The sequence below is a fragment of the Oncorhynchus nerka genome, linkage group LG20, assembly GCF_034236695.1.
Source record: "Oncorhynchus nerka isolate Pitt River linkage group LG20, Oner_Uvic_2.0, whole genome shotgun sequence".
Classification (NCBI taxonomy): Eukaryota; Metazoa; Chordata; class Actinopteri; order Salmoniformes; family Salmonidae; genus Oncorhynchus; species Oncorhynchus nerka.
Genome location: NC_088415.1, coordinates 42,457,744 through 42,482,357, shown reverse-complemented (window position 1 = coordinate 42,482,357; position 24,614 = coordinate 42,457,744). Strand labels below are relative to the sequence as shown.

Below are 24,614 nucleotides of genomic sequence, written 5' to 3'. Positions count from 1 at the left end.
ATTCCTTCTCTTCACTTCCCGGGCTTCTCCTGCTTAAAAGTGCGCGCGCCCTCGGCTATTTATTTGACGCGCGAAGTTGTTCGCGGAGTCTCATCGCACCTGGGAGGATTCGTACCTGGATACACTCCATTCAAAGACGCCGGGTGGAGAAATCTTCTTGACTCCAGTGTCATTACAGTAGGAAGACAGAGAGTGAGTAACAATAAGGCGCAGTGCATGCTTTTTGATTTGATGTGTCCGTTCCCCAGATGTGTCATGGAGAGAGTGAGACATGTTCTGAACAGTGATACAAACGAATATAAATACTGTAGGCTACCTATAAGCTACTAATAATTCGATTAAGTGTATAACAAATAAAATTACTTGATAATTGGAAGTTAATTAAATTCCTTTAAAAAAGGCTGTTAATTAAATATGTAGGGATCGCTTGGGATGAACATAAAACTACATTTGGTCAGATTTTGTAACATTGTGACCTTGTAAGACCTCATAAAAGATTTCAGTAATTGCCTTATTTGTGCATGTATCTGAAAAGAGGACCGGAAATTAAACACTGTCCTCCAGTTGTTTTAAATGAGAGTGGTCAGTGTCAAACCTCAAGGAGCGTTTGATTTGTAGCTTGGATAATTATATTAATTGGATGGGATAATATAAAAGAATAGAAATATAAACACTATATGAATGTATTTTGTTTCCTTCATCTTTCCACAGACCTTGTGCGTCCCAGAATAGAGGAATATACCTTGGATCACAAAATAAAGATTTTATTGGTTTCTCTCCCCGGCACCCTCCAATTAGACCAGGACACCCTATAATACCACTACCATCCTTTAAACACAGAGGACTAAAATTATTCTGACAGGGAGGGAACTCTGAACACATCGACTTTATTTTTTCCTTCTCTTCCTATCTTTTCCCTCACAGCCATGACACATTTAGTGCAGACACCTCTATTAGGTGAGATGGAGTCCTTCGTAGGGGGACATTAAGTAAAGCAGATGTGCTCTATTTAATTAACAAGAGACTGTGAATGACTCTTTATTAAACAAACAAAAAAACAATTGCCAACTACAGTACATAATTAGCTGAATTTGGCACCTGATGTCGAATCAGTGAGCTCTGGATAAGTTCTGATGTCACAAGTTTAACTATTGTACCCTCTCTTGGGCTGGGTTTGGTTGATGTTTGATGCACAGAAAAGAGAAGGAATTTATTCAAAGCAGAGACTAGAAGAACTCTGGAAGACAAGAACTGGGGGAAAAAAACGGGTGAAAGAGGCTTAATGAAATAAATGATGTTTTCTATAAGCTGTCCAACACAATCCAAACCAGATCTTTGTCCAGATCAACTACAACACAGTGTTGTCTGAACACTGATGTTAAAATAGTTAAATCCTGCTCCTTCACCACCCCTTTCCCTTCGTCATCCCCCTGTTCCCTGTTGTTCCTCTCTTCCCTTCGTCATTGATCTCTCCGTCCGCCATCTTCATTTTTCTCGCCCACATTCTACTCAGGGTGTCTCAACGGACCCTCTCTATTGGCTGCCTGTGGTCCTAGTCTGAGAGCACCATATTCATACAGCAGCCAAACCTCTCCATGCACTCTTTCTAGTCTTTCATTCACCCATCCCCCTTACACTCTTTCATATTCTGTCTCTCTATAGTCCACCCTGGCACCCGGCAGCATTCCGTCTAAAGGGGAGGAGGACTTTCTGACCCTGGCTGCCTCTCGGCTCAGCCGCTGGAAGTGTGTCATCGGAGCCGCCGTGGGCGTGGCCATGGTCCTACTCCTCCTGATCGCCATCCCTCTATTGGTCCACACCGCCAAAGGTGGAGGAGCTAACCCAGGAAGTGGCGGAGGGGGGACCCATTATGAGATGCTGGGGAGCTGCAGAATGGTCTGTGATCCATATAGTACTGCCCAACCAGGCCAGGAGCTGACAGCCGTGTCCCCCCAACCGGACTACCCTGGGCGGAAGAAAACGGGGTACCGCGGGGTCCCTGGGATCTCTGGTCCTCCGGGTGACCCAGGGCCCCCTGGGGAACCAGGCAAGCCAGGCCCACAGGGGCCTCCCGGCCCTGGACCTAATGGTTACGTCCCCTCCTTCTACAGCCCTAAGATTGCCTTCTATGCAGGGCTAAGGAAACAGCATGAGGGCATCGAGGTGTTGAAGTTTGATGATGTGGTGACCAATGTAGGGAACTACTATGAGCCTAGTACTGGGAAGTTCACCTGTCCTCTACCAGGTATTTACTACTTCACCTACCATGTTCTGATGAGGGGTGGAGACGGGACCAGCATGTGGGCCGACCTGAAGAAGAACGGACAGGTAGGAGAGATAGAGAGTGTGCGTGTGCGTGCATGTGTGTTTGTCCGAGCAACACATCTCCACTGACCATTACCTCAGAGTCACTAATTGACTCACTTTCACCTTTGCTATACAAGATTGGTCACTTTCAATTCACATCAAATTCCCATGTACCTACGGGCCACAGCAACACGGCAGCAAAATATAGCTAAGAAAATATTTTCCCTCATTAAAGAGAAGTCGTGATTTAAAAACACCATTTACACTTTCAAATCACAGTTACTAATATTTGTATTCCCATAAGCCGTAGCCAAATGACAAGTGGCAGTATGCTGCCGTCGGTCTTCGCCAGAGGAAAGTAAAATGAGTCGATATAATACATCAGGATTGTGTCCCAAATGGCACCCTATCCTCTATATAGTGCACTATATAGGGCCCATAGGAATAGGGTGCCATTTGGTATTATACTCCAGGACTTAAATATCTCCTAAATGTAAGCGCTAAGGAGCACTGGAGAAATGTCTGTCCTTCAGTGTGTGTACCAAATGGCGCCCAATTCCCTACATAGTGCATTACTTTTGACCAGAGCCCTTTGGGCCCTGCCCCGATCAAAAATAGTGCACTATATAAAGGGAATAGGGTGCCATTTGGGACACAGCTGTCACAACTCGGACGAGTCAGCTTACACGTCAGATAGATAAATAAATAATGAAAATGAAACTGACAGGCCACTCATCCACTCATCCCTCGTTCCCTGTTCTCTCGTTCCCCTGGTACTAATTAAAGATAGAGGGCCTGATGGTGGGAAGAGGAACAAAAAATTGGAGAGGAAAATAAGAGGTGTGGGATAAATCACAGGGATTTAATTTGAGGACTTTAACACTGCTATGTTTTCATCTGAATAAATCAGACAGTCACCACGTTCTTTATTTTAGCAGTGTGGCATTCAGTCCTTTAAATGTGTCCAAAGCCTGAGTGAATCTATTTGGCTACCAGTTAGCGATATCAGATATATTGTCATTCTAGTCATCTCATCACCCTGTTAAATCATTCATAACTCCTAGATTAGATCCCCTGAAACACCACCCCCACCCCCACTTCTGCCTCCGCTCTACCCCCGTATGCCCCTCTCCTGCCTCTACCACCCTCTACACCCTCCTCTCTCTACCCCCTATCCTCCACTCCTACCCTCCTCTCGTCATTGTCCATTGATTGTCCATAAATTATAGTTTCACTCAATTCAATTATTTAACGTCACAGAAACCCACGTCCATCTCACAACCATCAGGTGGCCCCATTTATTTTAACAGTTTATATAGAGATCAGATCTCATATTAGAAATCGGTTTAAAGGGACAGTTTACCACTTTTTACCCTCTTATTCATTATCTCCAGCACAATATCAGTGTTCATGTTCCACTCGAAATATAAAAAGATGATTTTTCGAGTTACCTCGACTGCAGCCTAGTCAATTCCCCCAAAAGTTTTTCGGGATATGTATTTAGCTTACTTAATCTCGGAAACCCAGAACTAAAATCTTGCCTAGTTGCGTCTGATGCTCAAGTCCTGTGGGGAGATGTGTTATAAAAGTTACCAGAAAGAGGGGCGAGAGCAAGGCGGTTGCACCACCCTTGTCTCTCTCCGCAAGTTGCGGGCAATTCTATGGGCCAAATGTCCCCTCCTCTTCTGAGATTGGAAAGATGCAAGTACCTGCGAAATCATGATTTGTCCAAATGGTCATCGACGAAAAACCAGCGCACCAAGACAATGTTCCTTGTTAGTCGTTGCGTCCCACAGTCTGTTGACAAATGCAATGATACCAGTTGTGGTACGTGCATCTGTCCACGCGAGAGATTAGATGTATGGAGATAGAAGTGTGGTGTAAATGAATCACTACTGTTTTGCTGCATGGTCTTATTCTTGTAAGAGTTCAAATTCGAGTTGATGAGCATTGATTAGTAATGCCTGACCTGTGTCTATATATTCCTCTCTGTCACGTAAACTGATTGAGATGGTGGCTGCCTGACCAAGAATAAAGTAATGTCCTGTTGAATTCCGTATGCTGTCTCTTGTCCAAGTCTTATCGTTCATTTACCTGATGTCAACTCTTCGTACCCTCCAAACGGTGCATTACATTCTGAACACCTGAGGCAGAAGAGCTCTATGCCTGAGGCTATATCCCTATCAGTGATGGTACAGTATCTACAAAATGGCCGCTGTGTCCAACATGCTGTATTCCTCCTGACTTCAGAGTCAAAGGACCTCTTCTTCCGTTGCCGCAGGTGCAGCAGTATTGCAACTTTGTGAGAATGTTCTGTGTCCCCCAAATGGCAGCCTATTATCTCTATAATGCACTTTTGACTGCAGCCTATAGTCCTCAAGTATTGTCCTATAGGGATCAAGTAGTGTCCTATAGGGAATGAGGTAACATGTGGGACACGCCCTACAGTGTCTGTCTATAGCTGTGGCTTTAAAGGGTTATAAACACAAAATATCAAGTGGAAATGACTTCTTCATAGCCACAACGGCATTGAGTTGGTCTGACTGATAATTAAATGAATCAAGTAAAAATATAAACTTGGGAGAAAATGCGTTCCACCCTGAAAATCTATGTGAACGCCCACACCCCCACCAAGCTTCTCTCATTGGTGGTGCTACATTAGAACTACTTCTTAGTCACCATTTACATAGTTACATTCTGTTTCCAGACATCGATCAATGCCTCAGTTATTTTCCATGCTCTGGTCAGCGTCCGTATGGTAGTTGTTTCTAAATGAGACGCAGGTCACGGAGTCCACACAGGACATGAAGCATGTCTATAGCCAGCCAGCCAGCTAGAGGTGCAGCTAAGCCCTGTGTGTCTGTCCAGTGTCCACTCTAAGGCAGATTGATTAAGTGTGTGTGTGTGTGTGTGTGTGTGTGTGTGGTGCTATGGCCGTAACCTTATTAGATCTTAGACATGTTATAGAAAGCGACTGTATGTGGCTGTTAGTAGTGGTTCTATACAGTATGTGGTGATTAACAGTTTAAAAACCCATCAGATTAATTAATTGATTCATCCACTCCTCTGGAGTGGTAATATCTTGTGTTACCATAACATAACCATTTTGACCAAGGTAATGATATAGACAAAAGTAATATAGGCTACATATATTTGCTCTTAGCAATGTGTTTTCTCGTAGAGGATTTAAATAACAACGATTGATTGTCATCTGTAAAGGTCAGCTTGTCATTCTGCTAGACGTCCGTAGTGACAAGCCAATATTACATTAGCATCTCATGTTGCTGATGACAGTGATGCTGTGTTGCTGTGACTTCCCATTGACACCCAGCATATGTCATCCTCCTCATTATTTTGGGCAAACTGTGAAGGGGTGCTTTTTTCCCTCAGGCATATAGTCGGAGGGAGGCTCAAGTTAAAAACGCTGGCATGTGGCCACTTTTGATTTCCCCAATTATTAAAAGAAGGAGCAGTATAAGTATAAGTATAAGTCTATTATTTTGTAAGATTTAACATAATTTATTATGCATGTATTAAGCATATTATTTGGGTGCAGGGGCTTTTATGGTAGAAATATTGCTCCAATATGTGAAAGGATTATTTACGTAGGTCTGCTATTTTTGCTGGTAATGGTGAAATGACAGAGAGACAAACAGTCGTGAGGGAGGCATGGTAGGATTATGAAGGAGATTCATGTGGAGGTGGGGGTTGTGTGGGAGCAAGAGAGAGAGAGGGACAGAGAGAGCGAGAGAGAGAGAGAGCGAGAGAGAGAGAGCAAGAGAGAGAGAGAGAGCAACAGGGGGATGGAGATGGCCAGGAGAGGGGGAGTGAGATCCTCCATGTGAGGCCGCCACACTGAGCTGATCCTGGGGCTGCGAGGAGAAAGGGGGCCCCTGGGGCCAGCCTAAAGCCTGGGGCTGTCTCTCTTTCTGTGTCTGGCTGGGCCTGGCCCTTTCAACACAGAGTCTCTGGTAAACGGTCCTGGAAAGGAGGGAGCGAGGGAGGCAGCTGCACTGTCATTTCATATACAACCTGGGATGTGTGAACGTGTGTGTTGAAAGAGTCAGACAAGGGTAGACGAAAGGAGAAACACAAAACACAAGGACCAGAGGGATGAGAGGGGGGGGGTGGTGAAGGAGGACTGGGTGTGGCTAGGGTAACAAACTGATCAAGCACAGCGATTCTGTGAGACCAGCAGGGAGATGTGAGGGTATACAAAGCCTTGTTTTTATCTGTAGTGCCTTGGTCCAGTGGTAATAAAACTGACAGGATTCATTGGCTGTGATATACTGACCTATTAGAGCGAAGCCAATAGAAAAGTAGCTCTTTAGAGAGGGGACTCTCTCTCTCTCTCTCTCTGCTGCACATGGCAAGACAAGACAGGCAGGCAGAGAGTGAGAGCGGGGTGAGGAGAAAGCAGTAGAAATAGAAGATTTATTGAAAAGGTTTTAGCTGCCCCAAGAGGACTCTTGGTTGGGTTTTACAGGGAAACAAGCTACTTTAGCATTGCCTTGTTTTCTAGAGTTTTGTTGGCATTTTACATGAATGAGGGTGAGTGCTAACAACATCTAATGGGCTACCTTCTTAGAAATACACTTGACTATGTCAGTGGCATTACTGTGATATGCAAAAGATCTCATTTACAATATACTATACTTTGGGCTAAATTGTACATTTTGATACCATATGTCAAGGTTTCTCTTCTTCTCACAGTTTGTTTTTGGCGTTTTACATAAACAGTCCTATACAATAACAGTCTCGACTACAAGGTCTGGATATGTAATTAAAATGAAAACAAAGTTTATTGGCTGCGTGCACAGATTTGCAGATAAATGTGCATTTGGAAAGTATTCAGACCCTTTCCCTTTTTCCACATTTTGTTATGTTACAGCCTTATTCTAAAACAGATTAAATTAATTGTTTTCCTCATCAACCTACACATTACCCCATAATGACGAAGCGAAAACAAGTTGAGACATTTTTCCAAATGTACAAAAAAATTCAAAACAGAAATACCTCATTTACATACGTTTTCAGACCGTTTGCTATGGGACTCGAAATTGAGCTCAGGTGCATCCTGTTTCCATTGATCCTCCTTGAGATGTTTATTTTTATTATAATATTTTTTTAGGGGGTAGATCAGCTTTAATATGGCAGATAGATTGTAGCTTCCATCAATGTAATTGTCTGCATCATTTCCAATCCCCCATATATATTTTTGTAAATATATACAGTTTAACTCAAAAGTTTGGACACACCTAATCATTCAAGGGTTTTCCTTTCTTTTCACGATTCTCTAGATTGTAGAATAATAGTGAAGGCATCAAAACTATGAAATAACACATCATGTAGTAACCAAAAAAGTGTTAAACAAGATTAGATTCTTCAAAGTAGCCACCCTTTGCCTTGATGACAGCTTTGCACACTACTGGCATTCTCTCAACCAGCTTCATGAGGGAGTCACCTGGAATACTTTTCCAACAGTCTTGAAGGAGTTCCCACATATGCTAAGCACTTGTTGGCTGCTTTTCCTTCACTCTGCGGTCAAAGTCATCCCAAACCACCTCAATTGGGTTGAGGTCGGTTGATTGTGGAGGCCAGGTCATCTGATGCAGCACTCCATCACTCTCCTTCTTGGTGAAATAGCCCTTGCCTAGCCTGCATGTGTGTTGGGTCATTGTCCTGTTGAAAAACAAATGACAGTCCCACTAGACGCAAACCAGATGGCGTATCGCTGCTGAATGCTGTGGTAGCCATGCAGGTTAAGTGAATTCTAAATAAATCACTGACAGTGTCATCAGCAAAGCACCTCCACACCATCACACCTCCTCCTCCATGCTTCACGGTGGGAACCACACATCCGTTCACCTACTCTGCGTCTCACAAAGACACAGTGGTTGGAACCAAAAATCTGAAATTTGGATTCATCAGACCAAAGGACAGATTTCCACCGGTCAAATATCCATTGCTCGTGTTTCTTGGCCCCAAGTCTCCTCTGAACAGTTGATGTTGAGATGTGTCTGTTACTTGAACTCTGTGAAGCATTTATTTGGGCTGCAATCTGAGGTGCAGTTAACTCTAATGAACTTATCTTCTGCAGCAGAGGCAACTCTGGGTCTTCCTTTCCTGTAGCGGTCCTCATGAGAGCCAGTTTCATCATAGCTCTTGATGGTTTTTGCGACTGCATTTGATGAAACCTTCAAAGTTCTTGAAATTTTCCGGGTTGACTGACCTTCATGTCTTATTTGAGCTGTTCTTGTCATAATATGGACTTAGTATTTTACCAAATAGGGCTATCTTCTGTTGTCACAACACAACTGATTGGCTCAAACGCATTAAAAAGGAAAGAAATTATACCAAATTAACTTTCAACAAAGCACACCTGTTAATTTTTAAATGCATTCCAGGTGACTACCTCACGAAGCAGGTTGAAAAGCTGTCATCAAGGCAAAGGGTGGCTACTTTCAAGAATATAAAATATAAAATATATTTTGATTTGTTTAACACTTGTTTTTGGTTACGACATGATTCCATATGTGTTATTTCATAGTTTTTATGTCTTCACTATTATTCTACAATGTAGAAATTAGTAAAAATAAAGAAAACCCCTTGAATGAGTAGGTGTGTCCAAACTTTTGACTGGAACTGTACATACAGTGAATTCTGAAAATATTCAGACCCCTTGACATTTTCCACATTTTGCTACATTACAGCTTTATTCTAAAATTGATAAATTGCTTTTTTCCCTCAACAATCCACACAACAAACCCCATAACGACAAAGCAAAAACAGGTTTTCCTAATTGTTTGCAAATGTATAAAAAATGTAATAATGAAATATCACATTTACATAAGTATTCAGATCCTTTACTCATTACTTTGTTGAAGCACCTTTGGCAGCGATTACAGCCTCGAGTCATCAAGGTTATGATGCTACAAGCTTGGCATACCGGTATTTGGGGATTTTCTCCCATTCTTCTCGGCAGAATCTCTCAAGCGCTGTAAGGTTGGATGGGGAGCGTCGCTACACAGCTATTTTCAGGTCTCTCCAGAGATGTTCGATAATGTTCAAGTACTGGCTCTTGCTGGGCCACTCAAGGACATTCAGAGACTTGTTCCGAAGCCACTCCTTCGTTGTCTGGCTCTGTGCTTAGGGTCGTTGTCCAGTTGGAAGGTGAACCTTCGCCCCCAGTCTGAGGTCCTGAGCGCTCTGGAGCAGGTTTTCATCAAGGATCTCTCTGTACTTTGCTCCGTTCATTTTTCCCTCGATACTTACTAGTCTCCCAGTCCTTGCTGCTGAAAAACATCCACACGTGTGGGTACGGGTTAACCGTATGGGTACGGGTCAGGTTTCCTCCAGACGTGACGCTTGGAATTCAGGCCAAAGAGTTCAATCTTGGTTTCATCAGACCAGAGACTCTTTTCCCAAAATCCAAGCGGGTTTTCACATGCCTTTTAACCTAGTTTCTCCGTCTGGCCACTCTACCATAAAGGCCTGATTGGTGGAGTGCTGCAGAGATGGTTTCCTTCTGGAAGGTTCTCCCATCTCCACAGTGAAGCTCTGTCAGAGTGACCATTGGGTTCTTGGTCACCTCCCTGACCAAGGCCCTTCTCCCCCGATTGCTTAGTTTGGCCGGGCGGCCAGCTCTATGAAGAGCCTTAGTGGTTCCAAACTTCTTCCATTCAAGAATGATGCAGGGCACTGTGTTCTTGGGGACCTTCAATGCTGCCAAAATGTGTTGGTACCCTTCCCCACACAATCCTGTCTCGGAGCTCTACGGACAATTCCTTTGACCTCATAGCTTGGTTTTTGCTCTGACATGCATTGTCAACTGTGTGACCTTATGTAGACAGGTGTGTGCTTTTCCAAATCACACGCAATCAATTTAATTTGTGGACAATAGAAAGTAAAAAGCCGCCCCCTGCTGCTCATGCTCCCAGATGATATTTATTTACGACAGGCATCAATATCCCAGGTGGGGGTGGAACGTCCTATATATAGGGGCAGTACTCAGTGACATCACTTCCTGAAACAGGAGGTAAAGAAAATGTAGAACATAGTTTCCCAATATTAACATTCAATGAATCAAAATATATGAGCATACACAGGGAATGTGATCAATATTTACAGTAATACACATACAATATTAAATTAGGATAAAAAACAAACACAAGTTAGACATTGAAACTATAGTCAAACTCCTCGTTATGGCCAAGAGGAGACAGTGTGTTCAGCCTGTGGATCCAGAAAGAATCCCTTTGAAGAAGTTTCCTCTCAATGTCCCCTCCCCTGCGTGACATCTTGACCATTTCTATTCCAAAGTATCTCAGAGAACTAATTGGGTGTCCAGCTTGTACAAAACGAACAGCAACCGGATGTTTTGTCTCACCTGTTCGTATGTTGCTGCGGTGCTCACTGGTCCGTGTCTTAAGGCTTCTATGGGTTTTCCCTGTGTAAGACAGACCACAAGGACATTTCAACATGTAAATAACATTGGTGGTAATCAGGCCCTTGATCTTAAATCGTTCTCCTGTGCGGGGGTGGGTACGCTGCATTGAGAACATTTGTAATTACCTTCCGGAACCTTGTCCAAAAAACTTTCCCTTTTCTCTGGTGGGTAATCAGATTTAACCACAATATCTCTCACGTTTGGAGGTCTTTTAAAAACCATACGTGGGGGATATTTAAAAATGTGTTTCGACTATGAGTCAGTATCAATAATATACCAGTGCTTCCTGATAATGTCCTTCAATGCCTTCCCCAATGGTGAGAATTGGGTAATGCATGATGGTACATGCTCTGCTTTTTCTTTGACTTTTGGTTGAAGGCTTTCCAACTGTGTTAGTCCTTCAAAACGATCATTGGCATGTTTTACCCAATTGTCTTTATACCCCCTTTGCTTAAACCTTTGTGTGAAGTCCGTGGTCTGTTTCTGATAAGCAGCATCAGAGCTGCATATTCTTCTGATAAGATTGAATTGACTTATAGGGAGACATTTAATAAGTGGACGTGGATGAAAGATGTCACCTCTAAGGAGGGTATTCCTGTCCCTAGGTTTCCTAGTGGTTAGAGCGTTGGGCCAGTAACCGAAAGATTGCTGGATGGAATCCCTGAGCAGACAAGGTAAAAATCGGTTGTTCTGCACCTGAGCAAAGCAGTTAACCCACTGTTCCCCGGGCGCCCGAAGACGTGGATGTCGATTAAGGCAGCCCCCCCCCCCACACCTCTCTGATTCAGAGGGGTTGGGTTAAATGCGGAAGACACATTTCAGTTGAATACATTCAGTTGTACAACTGACTAGGTATCCCCCTTTCCCCTATAGAGATCTGCATAGAGGGTGGTTTTGTCCTTAATAACCATCACATCAAGAAGACTGATTTGTGATATGTCATAGTTAATGGTGAAGTGAAGGTGTTCATTCATAGAGTGTAGATAAGCATGGAATTCCAAAAGTTCTTCCTGGGTGACAGTATAGATCATGAAAATGTCATCCAAACATCTCTGAATTAGGAGAATATTGAAGAGAAATGGGTTAAGGTCTGGATTCAACATCACCTGTTTTTCAAACATTCCTAGATATAGGTTAGCATAATGAGGAGCCATAGTGCTCCCTGTCACTGTCCCTTTGGTTTGGAGGAAAAAGTCTCCTCTGAAGATAAAATAGTTGGAGGTTAGTACTAGTTCAGTAAAAAAAAAGTATAAAATCAATAGAGTCTCTAGTATACTTGGGGAGGGAGATTGTCCAGGGTTTCACAAAATGGTCTACAAATGTAGAGATATTCTCTGTCAGAGATCCATTACTACTCACAATGGGCCTGCCTGGTATAGGTAGTGTCATGCGCTTGTGAATTTTGGGTAGAGCGTATATGACAGATGTGATTGGGCAGTCAACTTTCATAAACTCATATTCTGTCTTTGTAATTTCCCCTTCATTCCACATTTTTGACAATTTATAATGGATCAGAGACTTGAATTGATTAGTAGGGTCCTTTGGGAGTCTTCTGTCAAATTCATCATCACTAAGTTGTCTCAGAATTTCCTTTTCATAGTCTACTGCATTTAGCATCACTATTGCACCTCCTTTGTCTGCAGGTTTTATAATGATCTTTCAGTTCCATAAGAGTTCCATAATATATTATTTATCTGCTTTGGACATCTTGTGGAATACCTTGTACTATTTATTCTTAGTCAGGAGATGATGTACATCTTTCTCAACTAGGCGGCAATATGTTTCAAGAGAGGGATATCTTTCGGGGTGGTAAAAATGTGATTTTCCTCTTACAATATGTATTTTCCCTTGTCATGTCCTCAGGGCGAGAGTCAGGTTCATTGTCATTCAGGTTATCAATGGGGGAAAAACTTTAGAACTGTTTCCTGTCTGGCTGCTAATATATTCAATAGATTAACATTGGCAGGTGCATAGGGAGCAACCCCATTACCAAAAAAACTCAGTCAATCTCAAACTCATAGCAAAGGCTCTGAATACTGATGTAAATGAAGAATTTCAAGTGTGCAAAAATGTCATTATGGGTTATTTTGTGTTTTTATTTGATTTAATCCATTTTAGAATAAGGCTGTAATGTAACAACATGTGGAAAAAGTCAAGGGGTCTGAATACTTTCCAAATGCTCTGTATATCCAGATGATATATATAATGATGTGTATAGACAGTATGGACTGTGTATAAATAGAAAAGGTGTGTACAGCAGTAGTTAAATAGGATGAGCCATGACTAGAATACAGTATATACATTGAGTATACAAAACATTAAGAACATTTTCCTCATATTGAGTTGCACCCCCTTTTGCCCTCAGAACAGCCTTAAAGCTTACAGACCCTTCTTTAACCTGTCTCCTCCCCTTCATCCTACACTGATTAAAGTACATTTCACAAGTGATATCAATAAGAGATCATAGCTTTCACCTGGATTCACCTCATCAGTCTATGTCATGGAAAGAACAGGTGTTCCTAATGTTTTGTGTACTTAGCTTAAATTTAAAGTGGGTAAAACAATATGTGAACATTATTAAACTGACCCGTGTTCAATGATTCTATTTACATAGGGCAGCAGTGTCTACGGTTCAGGGCAGGGTACTGGGCTGGGTAGAGGCCGGCTAGTGGCGACTGTTTAACAGTCTGATGGCCTGGAGATAGAAGCTGTTTATCAGTCTCTCGCTCTCAGCTTTGATGCACCTTTACTGTCTCCGCCTTTTAGATGGTAGCCGGGTGAACAGGCCTTTACTGTGTACATACCTGATTACTAATTACTCTGGCGTGAAGGATCAAAAGATCTCTATTTTGAGAGATTTATATGACATAATCATGAACTCTTTTATTGGTTGCCTTGAAGTCTCAAATACAGGTTACATCACTTCTTCAAAGAGTCAGGCACCGTACATAGGCAGAGCCAGAGCTTCCTTCGTTATAGTACTCTGAAGGCTAATTATATTATATTTCAGCAGCTCTACCATATCCATGTTTGTGCCCCAAATGGCATCCTATTCCCCATTCTTTTGACCAGAGTCCACTAGGGCTCTGGTCAAACGTAATGCACTATGTAGGGAATAAGATGCCATTTGGGAAGCAATCCATGTCACTTGGAGTTAATACAGGTGCTGGTCATTACAGAATGGGCCAGGGGCCTGACATTTTAACACGGCCGTATGAAATCACTTGACCTTTCAGGTGATCTATTAAAAGATTACGGGATTAAAGATTAATAAGAGCCAGGGATAGCTTCAATCAGAGGGAATGAAGACAGTATGTCCATATTGCACATTGTATTGAGGTCCCTACCACTTTGCCCATTATTTCCAGATAATGTACAGATCGTCCGCGTGGGACTACAAATGAATAGATTAACGATAGCACCACCACAAAGTTAATGAGAGGTTATGGGAGATGTTGTGTTTAAGAAGTATAGCATGACCTATTACCCCTCTGTGGTATATTATAAAGCAGTGTAGACAGTATTAGTGTAGACAAGACCATTGCAAACGTGGTAGAACGTTAAATACCAAATCTCTATTACTTTTGATGGCAAGGGCAGGGGAAAAACTGCTGTCACTATGTCACCGCCATAACCTCTAGCTCCAACCACATGTAATGTCCCCTAACAGCAATGAAGGAAACTACCAAGAACACAGACACATACAGGTGGAGTTAACATGGGAAATATCCCCTGGGGGAATCACGTCAGCATGATTCATTAATTAGTATACTGATTTCACGTAACTCATAACAGACATCGACATTGTCTAGGGAGGACAGAATGGGTTTAGACCAGGGCTCTCCAACCCTGTCCCTGGGCAGCTACCCTCCTGTAGGTTTTCGCTCCAACCCCAGTTGTAAACTAACCTGATTCAGTTTATCGACCAGCTAATTATTAGAATCAGGTGCGCTAGACTAAGGTTGGATCAAAAACCTACAGGATGGTAGCTCTCCAGGAACAGGGTTGGAGAGCCCTGGTCTAAACCCATTCTCTTTCTCTCTCTCTAATGCTTTGTTCACTTGTCTGGCTATCATGACATGTTGCATGTCTTGTCTATACATCTGTCTTGTGGTGTGATCTCAGTCTGGCCCTCACACCACCCACCACCCATCTCCCTATTGCCTCGTCTCTCAGCCCACACACGTCTATATTCCTCCCCTCTCATTCCCTGATTTCTTTCTCTCTCTCTCTCTCTCTCTCTCTCTCTGTCAACCTTTTGCCATCCTTTTACTGTCATGTTTTTTCTAAGTGGTGCGTCTCTGTCATGTTCTTTTTCTTTCGTCCTCCATTCCCCTGGCTCACTGTAGGACTATCCTTCCTTTATCCCTCTGACTGCCCACTGAGCATAGATGGTGCAACAACAACAGAAAGCATACAAACAAGTCGGCATCATCTGCCAGTAGCCTAGCGGTTAAGAGTGTTCGGCCAGTAACTGAATGGTTGCTGGTTTGAATCCCCAAGCGGACTAGGTGAAAAATATGTCCATCGTGCCCTTGAGCAAGGCACGTAACCCTAATGGCTCCTGTAAGTTGCTCAGGATGAGAGCATCTGGTAAATTTCTGTTGAGTATGACTTATACAAAACGTGGGGCCAGTGTTCTCTTGTTAGTGTCTGCCCTGAGATTGGAAGGTTTGGGCTTCAAACCCCGGTTGAGTCATAATAAAGACTCTAAAAATGGGACCCGATGCCTCTCTTTTTGGCACTCAGCATTAAGGAGATGGATTGGGGGTAAGGACCTAGGGGCCATTCTGGCTCAGACAAGGCTTACTTACTAATGATTAGCCAGGTATGTACACTCTTATAAAAAAGGGTTGCAATAGGGTTCTTCAGCTGTCCCCATAGAGAACCATTTTGTGTTCCATGTAGAACCTTCTGTAGAAAGTGTTCTACATGGAACCCTAAAGGGTTCTACCTGTACCCAAAAAGGGTTCTTCAAAGGGTTCTCCTATGGGGACAGCCGAAGACCCCTTTAAGGTTCTAGATAGCACCTTTTTTCCTAAGCTTAGCATATAGATATCATAATGCCGCTTGTTGTGGAGAAGGACATAAGGGCTCATACGTGCTTATCAAGCATTATTATACCTTTCAGCCTTAAGTCAAGTGTTACCAATGACACAGTACAGTGGGTGGGATTGAGAGGCATGTTAGTTGAGCTGCAGATCATATTCTGAGCCTGTCATGTGGTGCGGTGTCTTGGAGATGTGCGTCGGTTGTCTGGAGAGCTGACAGAGATCGAGTGGCCTGTGCTCAGAGCCGTGGCTGCCTGGACATGGAGCTTGATAGAGCCAAGGACAGTTAGGCTACTGATGCCAGACAGACATACGACTACAGAGTTGAGATATAAATCTTATATACTCACTCCTCTCTTTTTTAAAAAGACTGTGAATATAAGATAATATGTACTTTATTGTCCATTAACCCCCCACGCACACACTATTTTTGGTCATCAAAGAGCTGCTGTAGCTGTGTATGGGGTTCTCAGGCATGTGTAATGAAGCAGAAGGCTGACTGGCTAGTGTAGAATAGATGAGGAAGAGGTTAACATGGGACAACGGGACGTCTATGGGGTTGGAAGTCATCCAGTCAGGCAGTCAGATCCAGAAACAGCAACTGTATCTTCCACCACCAGCTATTGACCTGGGTACGGTTTCTCAATAACGATGGAACTTAGGCTTACGAGTGTTTTGACGATGCATCTTTCCTACAATGGCTGAAGATGTGACATACGTTTCCCAAAACACCATGGCAGAGCGAACGTTCGCAAGTCCTTGAGGAATGTGTCGATACTGATCGGAACGAAAGAAAGGCAATGCTGCCCTCGGATCAGCTTTCTCCATTCAAATCTTACCTTAACGTTAGAATTGTTCCACAACACTGACGACAGATCAGCTCCTAGAAAGATATTCTAACCTATGGCTGCAGATATTGAGGAGGCTTATTCTAACCATAGACATTAGAACCAGTAGATTGTGATAGCGCTGACGTCATCCACGGATTCCTATTGTCGTGACGTGACTTTTCATTAATGTGAAGACTGTTATATCAAATCAATTCTCTAGGTGTTATTATTATTACGTGATTAAACTAATCATGTAAACATGAATTAACCAAGAAGTCGGGGCACCACAGGAAAATGTTGTTTAAAGAGTTAATATCTTCAGATATTTTCATATCTTATCGATTACAGTCACTTATTAATGTATCATTACCTCATCAGTCATTCTGAACGTCGACATTTCTTGTAGTCTGCACAAACCCTACTTTATTGATGAATCAGCGATACACAAATTGGCTCAATTATTTATTTACGAACGAATTAAACAATTACAGAATACACAAATACACACTGACATTATAGAGTAAATAGTCTCTAGAAGACTACCAAAACAGGACAGTTTGGTTATAACACGGTGGGGAATTCAGAGAGAGGAGGGGGGAAGGAAGGGAGACAAAGGAGTTACTCTATCGGACTTTGGGAAGCTACGCTCACGAAAATACCAGATTTTTAATCTAATAGCCGCTCATTCGGAAAAGAGAATGCAATTTATGTATTTACGATTGAGCAGTCCTTGATCGTCCAAATCCTTTGGTCACGGCTCTGGTTCGGCCACCAGAGATCACCATGTCCTTAGGTAGAGCTTCTGGTCGTGGTGGTGGTAAGAATGGTACTTCGACGTACCCTGTACAGTAGTTATTAAAGTTGATCTCATTAGAATGCTTCAGAGGTTGTCGGTGTTCTCGTCCTAGGCTACGTATGTTTCCATCTGCAGATTGATAACGTGACGTCTAGAATTAGCTTCTTCTGTAGTGATCGATAGTTTCAGAGTTTAGAACCATTTTGCAACATTTGGCTTACACGTCAGTCTGCTTGGTCTATAGAGTGGTAACCATTTCAACGTGGGGACCAGCGTCCTCACGTTCTCTGGTCTTGTCCTTTGGTAGAGTTGTAGTTTTACGCCTTAGTCTGCATGGCCTATGGAGTGGTAGATTTCTGAACCATTTGTAACGTATTCAGCTGGTGCTGCACGTAACTGGTCTTTATTTAAATTCTTCAGCGCGTCCTTTTCAACACTTTGGGGAAAAGGGCATTCCATTACGTTTTGCATAATCTCTGTGCTCACGTGGGAGTGGTTACTGATTTGATAAACTTTACATGAAAAACCATTTTCTCATTTAGAAGACTAAAATCACATTTCTATTTTCTCAAAAGTATTCTGATACTTAATCATTCATTTTATACAACATTCAGATGCAAACCTCATAGCTTTAAGCACCAACTGTCAGAGCATCTTACAGATTACTGCACCTGTACATAGCCCACCTATAATTTAGCCCAAACAACTACCTCTTTCCCAACTGTATTTAATTTATTTATTTATTTTGCTCCTTTGCACCCCATTATTTTTATTTCTACTTTGCACATTCTTCCATTGCAAAACTACCATTCCAGTGTTTTACTTGCTATATTGTATTTACTTTGCCACCATGGCCTTTTTTGCCTTTACCTCCCTTCTCACCTAATTTGCTCACATTGTATATAGACTTGTTTTTTTTTACTGTATTATTGACTGTATGTTTGTTTTACTCCATGTGTAACTCTGTGTCGTTGTATGTGTCGAACTGCTTTGCTTTATCTTGGCCAGGTCGCAATTGTAAATGAGAACTTGTTCTCAACTTGCTTACCTGGTTAAATAAAGGTGAAAAAAAAAATAATAATAATAATAATTGAGAAGTGTAGACAAACAGATACAGTTACAGTATGTGGTTCTACCGTCTTTCATGATGTTACAACATCAAAACGAATTCGACATGAGGGTTCTTTTGGTCTCCACTGACCATTTCCACATTCTCAAAAATTGAGATGTTGCTTAATTCTGAAATTTAGGGTAGGTAGGAGTTTTGGCGGGAGAAGGTACTTTGTTCTACTAAGGTCTCTCCCTCCATACTGCTTGGCAAGGGAAGGTCATAAAACTGAGCATCATAAAACTGGCCAACAGCGCCAGGAGAGGGGGGGGGGGGGGGTCTTTGCCTAGCCGGCACCCCTGATCTCCATCTCAGGACTGACAAGTCATTACACTATGGAAAACTCCCGATGGCGCATGAAACCAGAAGTATTTGAATTTGAAGGGCGCCATATTTCTGAATGGGGCTGAATGGCACCAAAAGATCGGTAAGGATCATGGTGAAAGTGGCCGTAAGTAGCAAAGGATCATGGTCAATGTAGTCATTTTCTTCCTGCCTGAGAGAGTAAATGTATGAGCACACCACACCCCCTTAGGTACACTTGCAAAGAACGTGCATGAGGGCGAGAGCCTCCACGTAGCCTGTCGGCCCATGATTGGTCTGTGTCTGTGTCAGCGTGTGGTCCTGTGTGACGACAATGTAGTAGTCAGAATGGAAAGGGGGATACCTAGTCAGTTGTACAACTGAATGCCTTCTACTCAAATGTGTCTTCTGCATTTAACCCAACCCCTCTGAATCAGAGAGGTGTGGGGGGGCTGCCTTAATCGACATCCACGTCTTTGGCGCCCGGGAAACAGTGGGTTAACTGCCTTGCTCAGGTGCAGAACGACAGATTTTGATCTTGTCAACTCAGGGATTCGATCCAGCAACCTTTCGGTTACTGGCCCAACGCTCTGGATCACTATTTAATTAAATATCTCAATTTGTAGCGAACTTTAAAATCATTTACTGTGGGGATTGACCTTGAACATAATAAACACGTTTTAGAACCCAAAACGGCCTTCCAAAATGTTTTAGTTTGGCTGTTCTGGCGATCGTAATTTACATAGGCTTTCTTGGGCAGACCAGGGCTTTTGGCACCGCGAGGTTGCTACACAGTAGGCGAGAGCTTGTGACTTCACGCTCCAGACCAGACACTGGGGGCCTGATTCTAATCCTTACCCTATAATAATGTACTGAATAAAGATTTGGCACATCATTGTGCACATGTTAGGCCATACATCATGACATATAATTAGCCTTCGGACAGTAGCCTACAAGTAGCAAAATAGAACACATTTGATTGAAAATTACATGTATTTCAATTGAATTGAAATAGGCCTATAGCCTACTGTATTTATATTTTAATGCAGTCATCTCGGTTTTCATTTGAAGCATTTTTTATAAGTCCCTGGTTTGTATCAATTAAAAGACATTGGCAGCTTTGTATTTGTAGTCAACTTTGTTTTGAAGTTATCAGTGGTGACAGAGATGTGATTCTATGTTTAGCGGAGATCTTCTGTGTATAAAGTGAAGTGGAAGGGCAGAAAAAGCATCACAACGACGCACTTAGCTGTTCTACGAGTGGCCTGAGGAAGGCGTTAGATTACGAGTGTTTTCACATGCCACGTTATTGACAATGGTGATGGGAAACAAACAGGCGATTTTACGATGCACCTACCAAGGTTCTAACAATTTACTTAGCCTTAAGATGCTTTCGGGTTAACCAAGCTTTATGATGCTAGCTTAGTGCTAGTAGCAGAGCTCAATATGCATGGTATTGACTGGCTGTCAGCGTCTCAAATGGCAACCTATTCCCTTTATAGTGCACAGCGTTTGATCAAGGCAAGTATGACTGTGGTCAAAATGTGTGCAGGGAATAGGGTGCCATTTGGAGCGCATCTGCTGTGTCAGGCCCAGCCTGAGCGTCAGACAGATTCCCATTTGCATGCTGTTAAGGAGCTCAGTCTGTATTGACCCGCAGGCAGTGGATCATTACTTGTTTGTTAAAACATTTAATTGGGTTTACTCATGTGGACACGTAGGCACACATGCATGAATTAAGTTACTGTTACAATTGCCTAATTTAAAGCTATAACCTTGATGGTTTTATCTGTATTTCATGCCATGCCATTTGCTCTGTCTGTTCTGTCCTTCCCCTAACTGTCCCTCTGTCTTCCCCTCTGTGTGTGACAGGTGAAGGCCAGCGCCATAGCCCAGGATGCGGACCAGAACTACGACTATGCATCCAACAGTGTGATCCTGCATCTGGACGTGGGGGACGAGGTGTGTGTACAGCTGGACGGGGGGAAGGTCCATGGAGGAAACACCAACAAATACAGCACCTTCTCTGGGTTCCTCATTTACCCCGACTGACCCTGATCAACCGTCCCTGCCCCCCCCACACACACTGAAAGGATGAAAGGACATAGACTGAGTGTGTGGTTTTTGAAATTAGTGTTTCATGGGTGTGTTGAGTGTTATTAAGCCAATCATGACCAAGTATGTTTATTGACCCCTTGTGTGTGTGAACATATGAATATTACAACATGTACAGAATAGGTACACAAGGTTGCATTGGGAAATATACAGCATATGCCATATGTACCGTCTACTAACATAGTGAGTTGGACATACAGTTTAACCAAGATAATCAGTCCTACCCATGCATTCAGCATCTTGAGTGGGACCAAGAGTGTTTTGAATCAATACCAGGTTAGCACACTGAGCTAGAGCCAAGGAATTAGCTCTGGGAGCATCACAGTTTTCCAAAGTTCTCAACTTCGCTACATTTAACCCCCCTCTAATCCAGTGGGCAGTTCAGTTTAAGACCACTCGGATAGTTGCCAATCACATCCCCTAGCTAGCTGTTTAAAAAAATAATAGCCCTTGCTGTTTCAAAATAAAAGTCCCCTGCTGTTTCAAAATAAAAGTTCAAAGTACAGTATCATCCCTGTTGTTCATAATCTAGGACGGAACTGCTTTACTGTTATAGTATTATTTTTAATTATCAATTGTTTATTTATTTAAGTTATAAACATACCAAACAAGGAAGGACACAAAAACTGATAACAAAATAAAATGAAGACAGCATTCAAAGCAAACCCATCTGTTTAAGCACAGATGGTTGACCTTCTATAACCATCACACCATGAGGCTAGGGGAGGACGGAAGGAGAGGAGTAGAATACAAACACACGCACAACATACACACACATACAGTACACACACACACACACTGAAATGGCAACAAACACAAAAGACTGGACTGAGTGGGTGAGCATGTGGTTTTACAATGACGTGTTTTATGGGTGTGTGATGAGAGAGTTGTGTGTTGAAGCAATCATGACCAAGTGAATTTCTTAACCCCTCCTGTCTGTTTACATTTCAGTGTGCACAAGTAAGGATATCAGAAAATGTACAGGGCCCGACTTCCCAAAATCATCTTAAGTATAAATTCTTTGTTAAAACCTTAGTGTGAGCATCGTAAAAATCTTCAAGCTGTTTTCCAAAACCGTCGTTATTAACGTTGCACGTGAAAACGCTCGTAATCTATGGCATGCCTCAGACCGCCCATAGAAAGCCAAGTGCGGCGTTAGATGCTTTTTGGCCTCCAGCGTAACTTTATACACAGAAGATCTCCGCTAAACATAGAATCACATGGTTTAGCCGCAGATAACGTAAAAACACTACACATATAAAGTTGCAATTGTCTTTGCAATTGATACAAACAAGCGAGGTATAAAAAAATATTATTCAAATTAAAACCAGATGACTCCGTTAAAATATTGATACAGTAGGCTTATAGGCCTATGTCAATTGAGTTATATTTTGCTACTGTAGGGTACTGTCTGTAATTTGTCTCAATATAGTTAATGATGTGTAGCCTAACGTGCTCAATGAAGTGCCCAAATCTCGATTATTATAGGGTAAGCATTAGAATAAGACGCCTCGATATTTGCAGCCGTAGTTGATCATATCTGTCGAGGAGCTGATCCGTCGTCAGAATTGTGGAATAATTCAAACGTTAAGGTAAGACTTAAATGGAGAAAGCTGATCCGAAACCAGCGTTGAATTTCTTTCAATCCTATCAGTATCGACACATGCCTCAACGACAGACAGCGAACGTTTTCTCTGCGTGGGGTTTTTAGGTATGTTACATCTCCAAAACACTCGTAAACCCAAATCCCATCGCTATCGGGGAAATTGGGCGCAGGATAGGTGCACTAACACTTGGTACATTGAATTATCCAGCATATTCCATGTCTCTCTTCTACTTACATTGTGAACTGTACATATAGTATAACCAAGAGCATTAGTTCTACCCATTACACATTCGGAGTGAGACGAACTGGTTATTAAAACCGGATTGTGAGTGTGTGATGCAATATCGTGTTAGCCCACTGAGCTAAAGCCCGAGGCGTTAGCTTTGGGAGCTAACATGAGTTTTTAGTATTATGTAAAACCATCTGATGTGTATAAACACTACTCTACTCTCTGTGCCATTGGGATGAAAGCCTGACAAGCTTTTGCTTCCAAGTTGTACACGGAATTACTATTAAAATATATATAACAACAACACTGCTGTTCACTTCACTATTATTACATGTCTGGTTTGGATACCCGGGGATGACATTCACCAGCAACTGTAAATGGACTGGGGACTGTGTTGGAGCCAACTATGTTAACAGGATAAATAAACAGCACATATATGCACAAACACACACACACACTAATTTGACATTCATTTGGAGTGACTGCTTGGTGCTTGAACTGTCTGTGTGGAATTGGAAATGTGACCTGTGAGCAGTATGGCTGTGTGTGGTTGTGCGCGAGAGAGAGGATTGGGATCGAACTCCCAACAGGTGGCCACTGCCTCAGACCAACCTTTCTCTAAATGGATTTCCAATATGTCTAGTTAAGACACAGCCTTACAATGAAACATTAATATATATTGACCAGTGCTGTAGAAGATACACTCTGCTCTAAAAAATCCATCCAATATGTTACTTTTTTAAATGGCAAGGATATCTATCTCGACAGAACTAAACGGACATGAAGTGTAACATTGTTTAAAAGTATCAGGTGTTTAAGGCATATGGATTTGATGCTCTATTATGTCATCCATATGACCCGTAACAACAGGTATTAGCTGTCACAACAAACCACGTGTAACCTTCGGTAAATCTAGGATGTTATTTAAATGCTTCCTAAATAATTATGATAAGGATGAATAAGCTATGTTACTCTTCACACATGTATGGAGAGCCTATGGAATTGTCGCGTGGTAAATCAAGACATGTCAACACATTATATTTGAGGTGATCTTGATTTCTGCGTCTGTGCTTAATGTGTCATGTAAAACGCATGATTAGTTAGAGTTGAAAAGTACACCATTAGAAGCAGATTATTGAACTGGCTTTTAAAAAAAAAACAATAGTCAGTCCCATGCTGTCACTTTCTCAGAGAATAAATCAATATGTAAGCCTGGTAATGACGGGAAATGAACATATACATGAATTATATGCATGGAGATTTTACCTCAAACGGTCATTGTTACTCTCTAAATGATTTAATTGTGTGTATATATTTACCCTATGCTTTTATCCAAAGCGATTTACAGTCATGTGTTGCGCCAATAGGAATCAGACCCTACGACCCTGGTGGTGCAAGAGCTGTGCTATACCAATAGAGTCCAAAAATCAACTTGGCTGAATAATAAACCTTCCATTATCATCTTAATTTTTCAATAATCATCCTAGTTTAGCTATAACTATTATTGGCATTGAGACAGCCTCGCAAGCAGCCTGCTCTCACAAGTTCACATACATGCTCGCCACGCAGTGGTAATCAGTCTGGTAATTACTAGGCTAATTGAGACATTTACCTCTGGGATTCTCCAGTGATATGTATCCCATTTAGACAAGAGTTTTTTCCCAGTATTTTCAAATGCGAGGTTGAACTAATTTATGCTTGTATATAATCTTTGCTCTCTCCATTTTATTGTAATTTCACTGTTGAAATATTTAGTCATCCAGAGGACGATGTCTCCTCCTCCTTGATTGGTTCTTGAATACTACAGTACCTGTAGTATT

General features: G+C 42.2%; 1 protein-coding gene across 1 annotated transcript; it reads left to right on the top strand.

Moving 5' to 3' along the window:
- LOC115102694 (complement C1q-like protein 4) lies at positions 1-23,123 on the top strand. Its single transcript, XM_029622911.2, has 3 exons — positions 1-192; positions 1,663-2,328; positions 20,717-23,123. Exons 2-3 carry the CDS (start codon positions 1,777-1,779, stop codon positions 20,894-20,896), a joined length of 732 nt encoding a protein of 243 aa, XP_029478771.1. The 5' UTR covers positions 1-192; positions 1,663-1,776; the 3' UTR covers positions 20,897-23,123.
- The last annotated feature ends 1,491 nt before the right edge of the window (positions 23,124-24,614 follow it).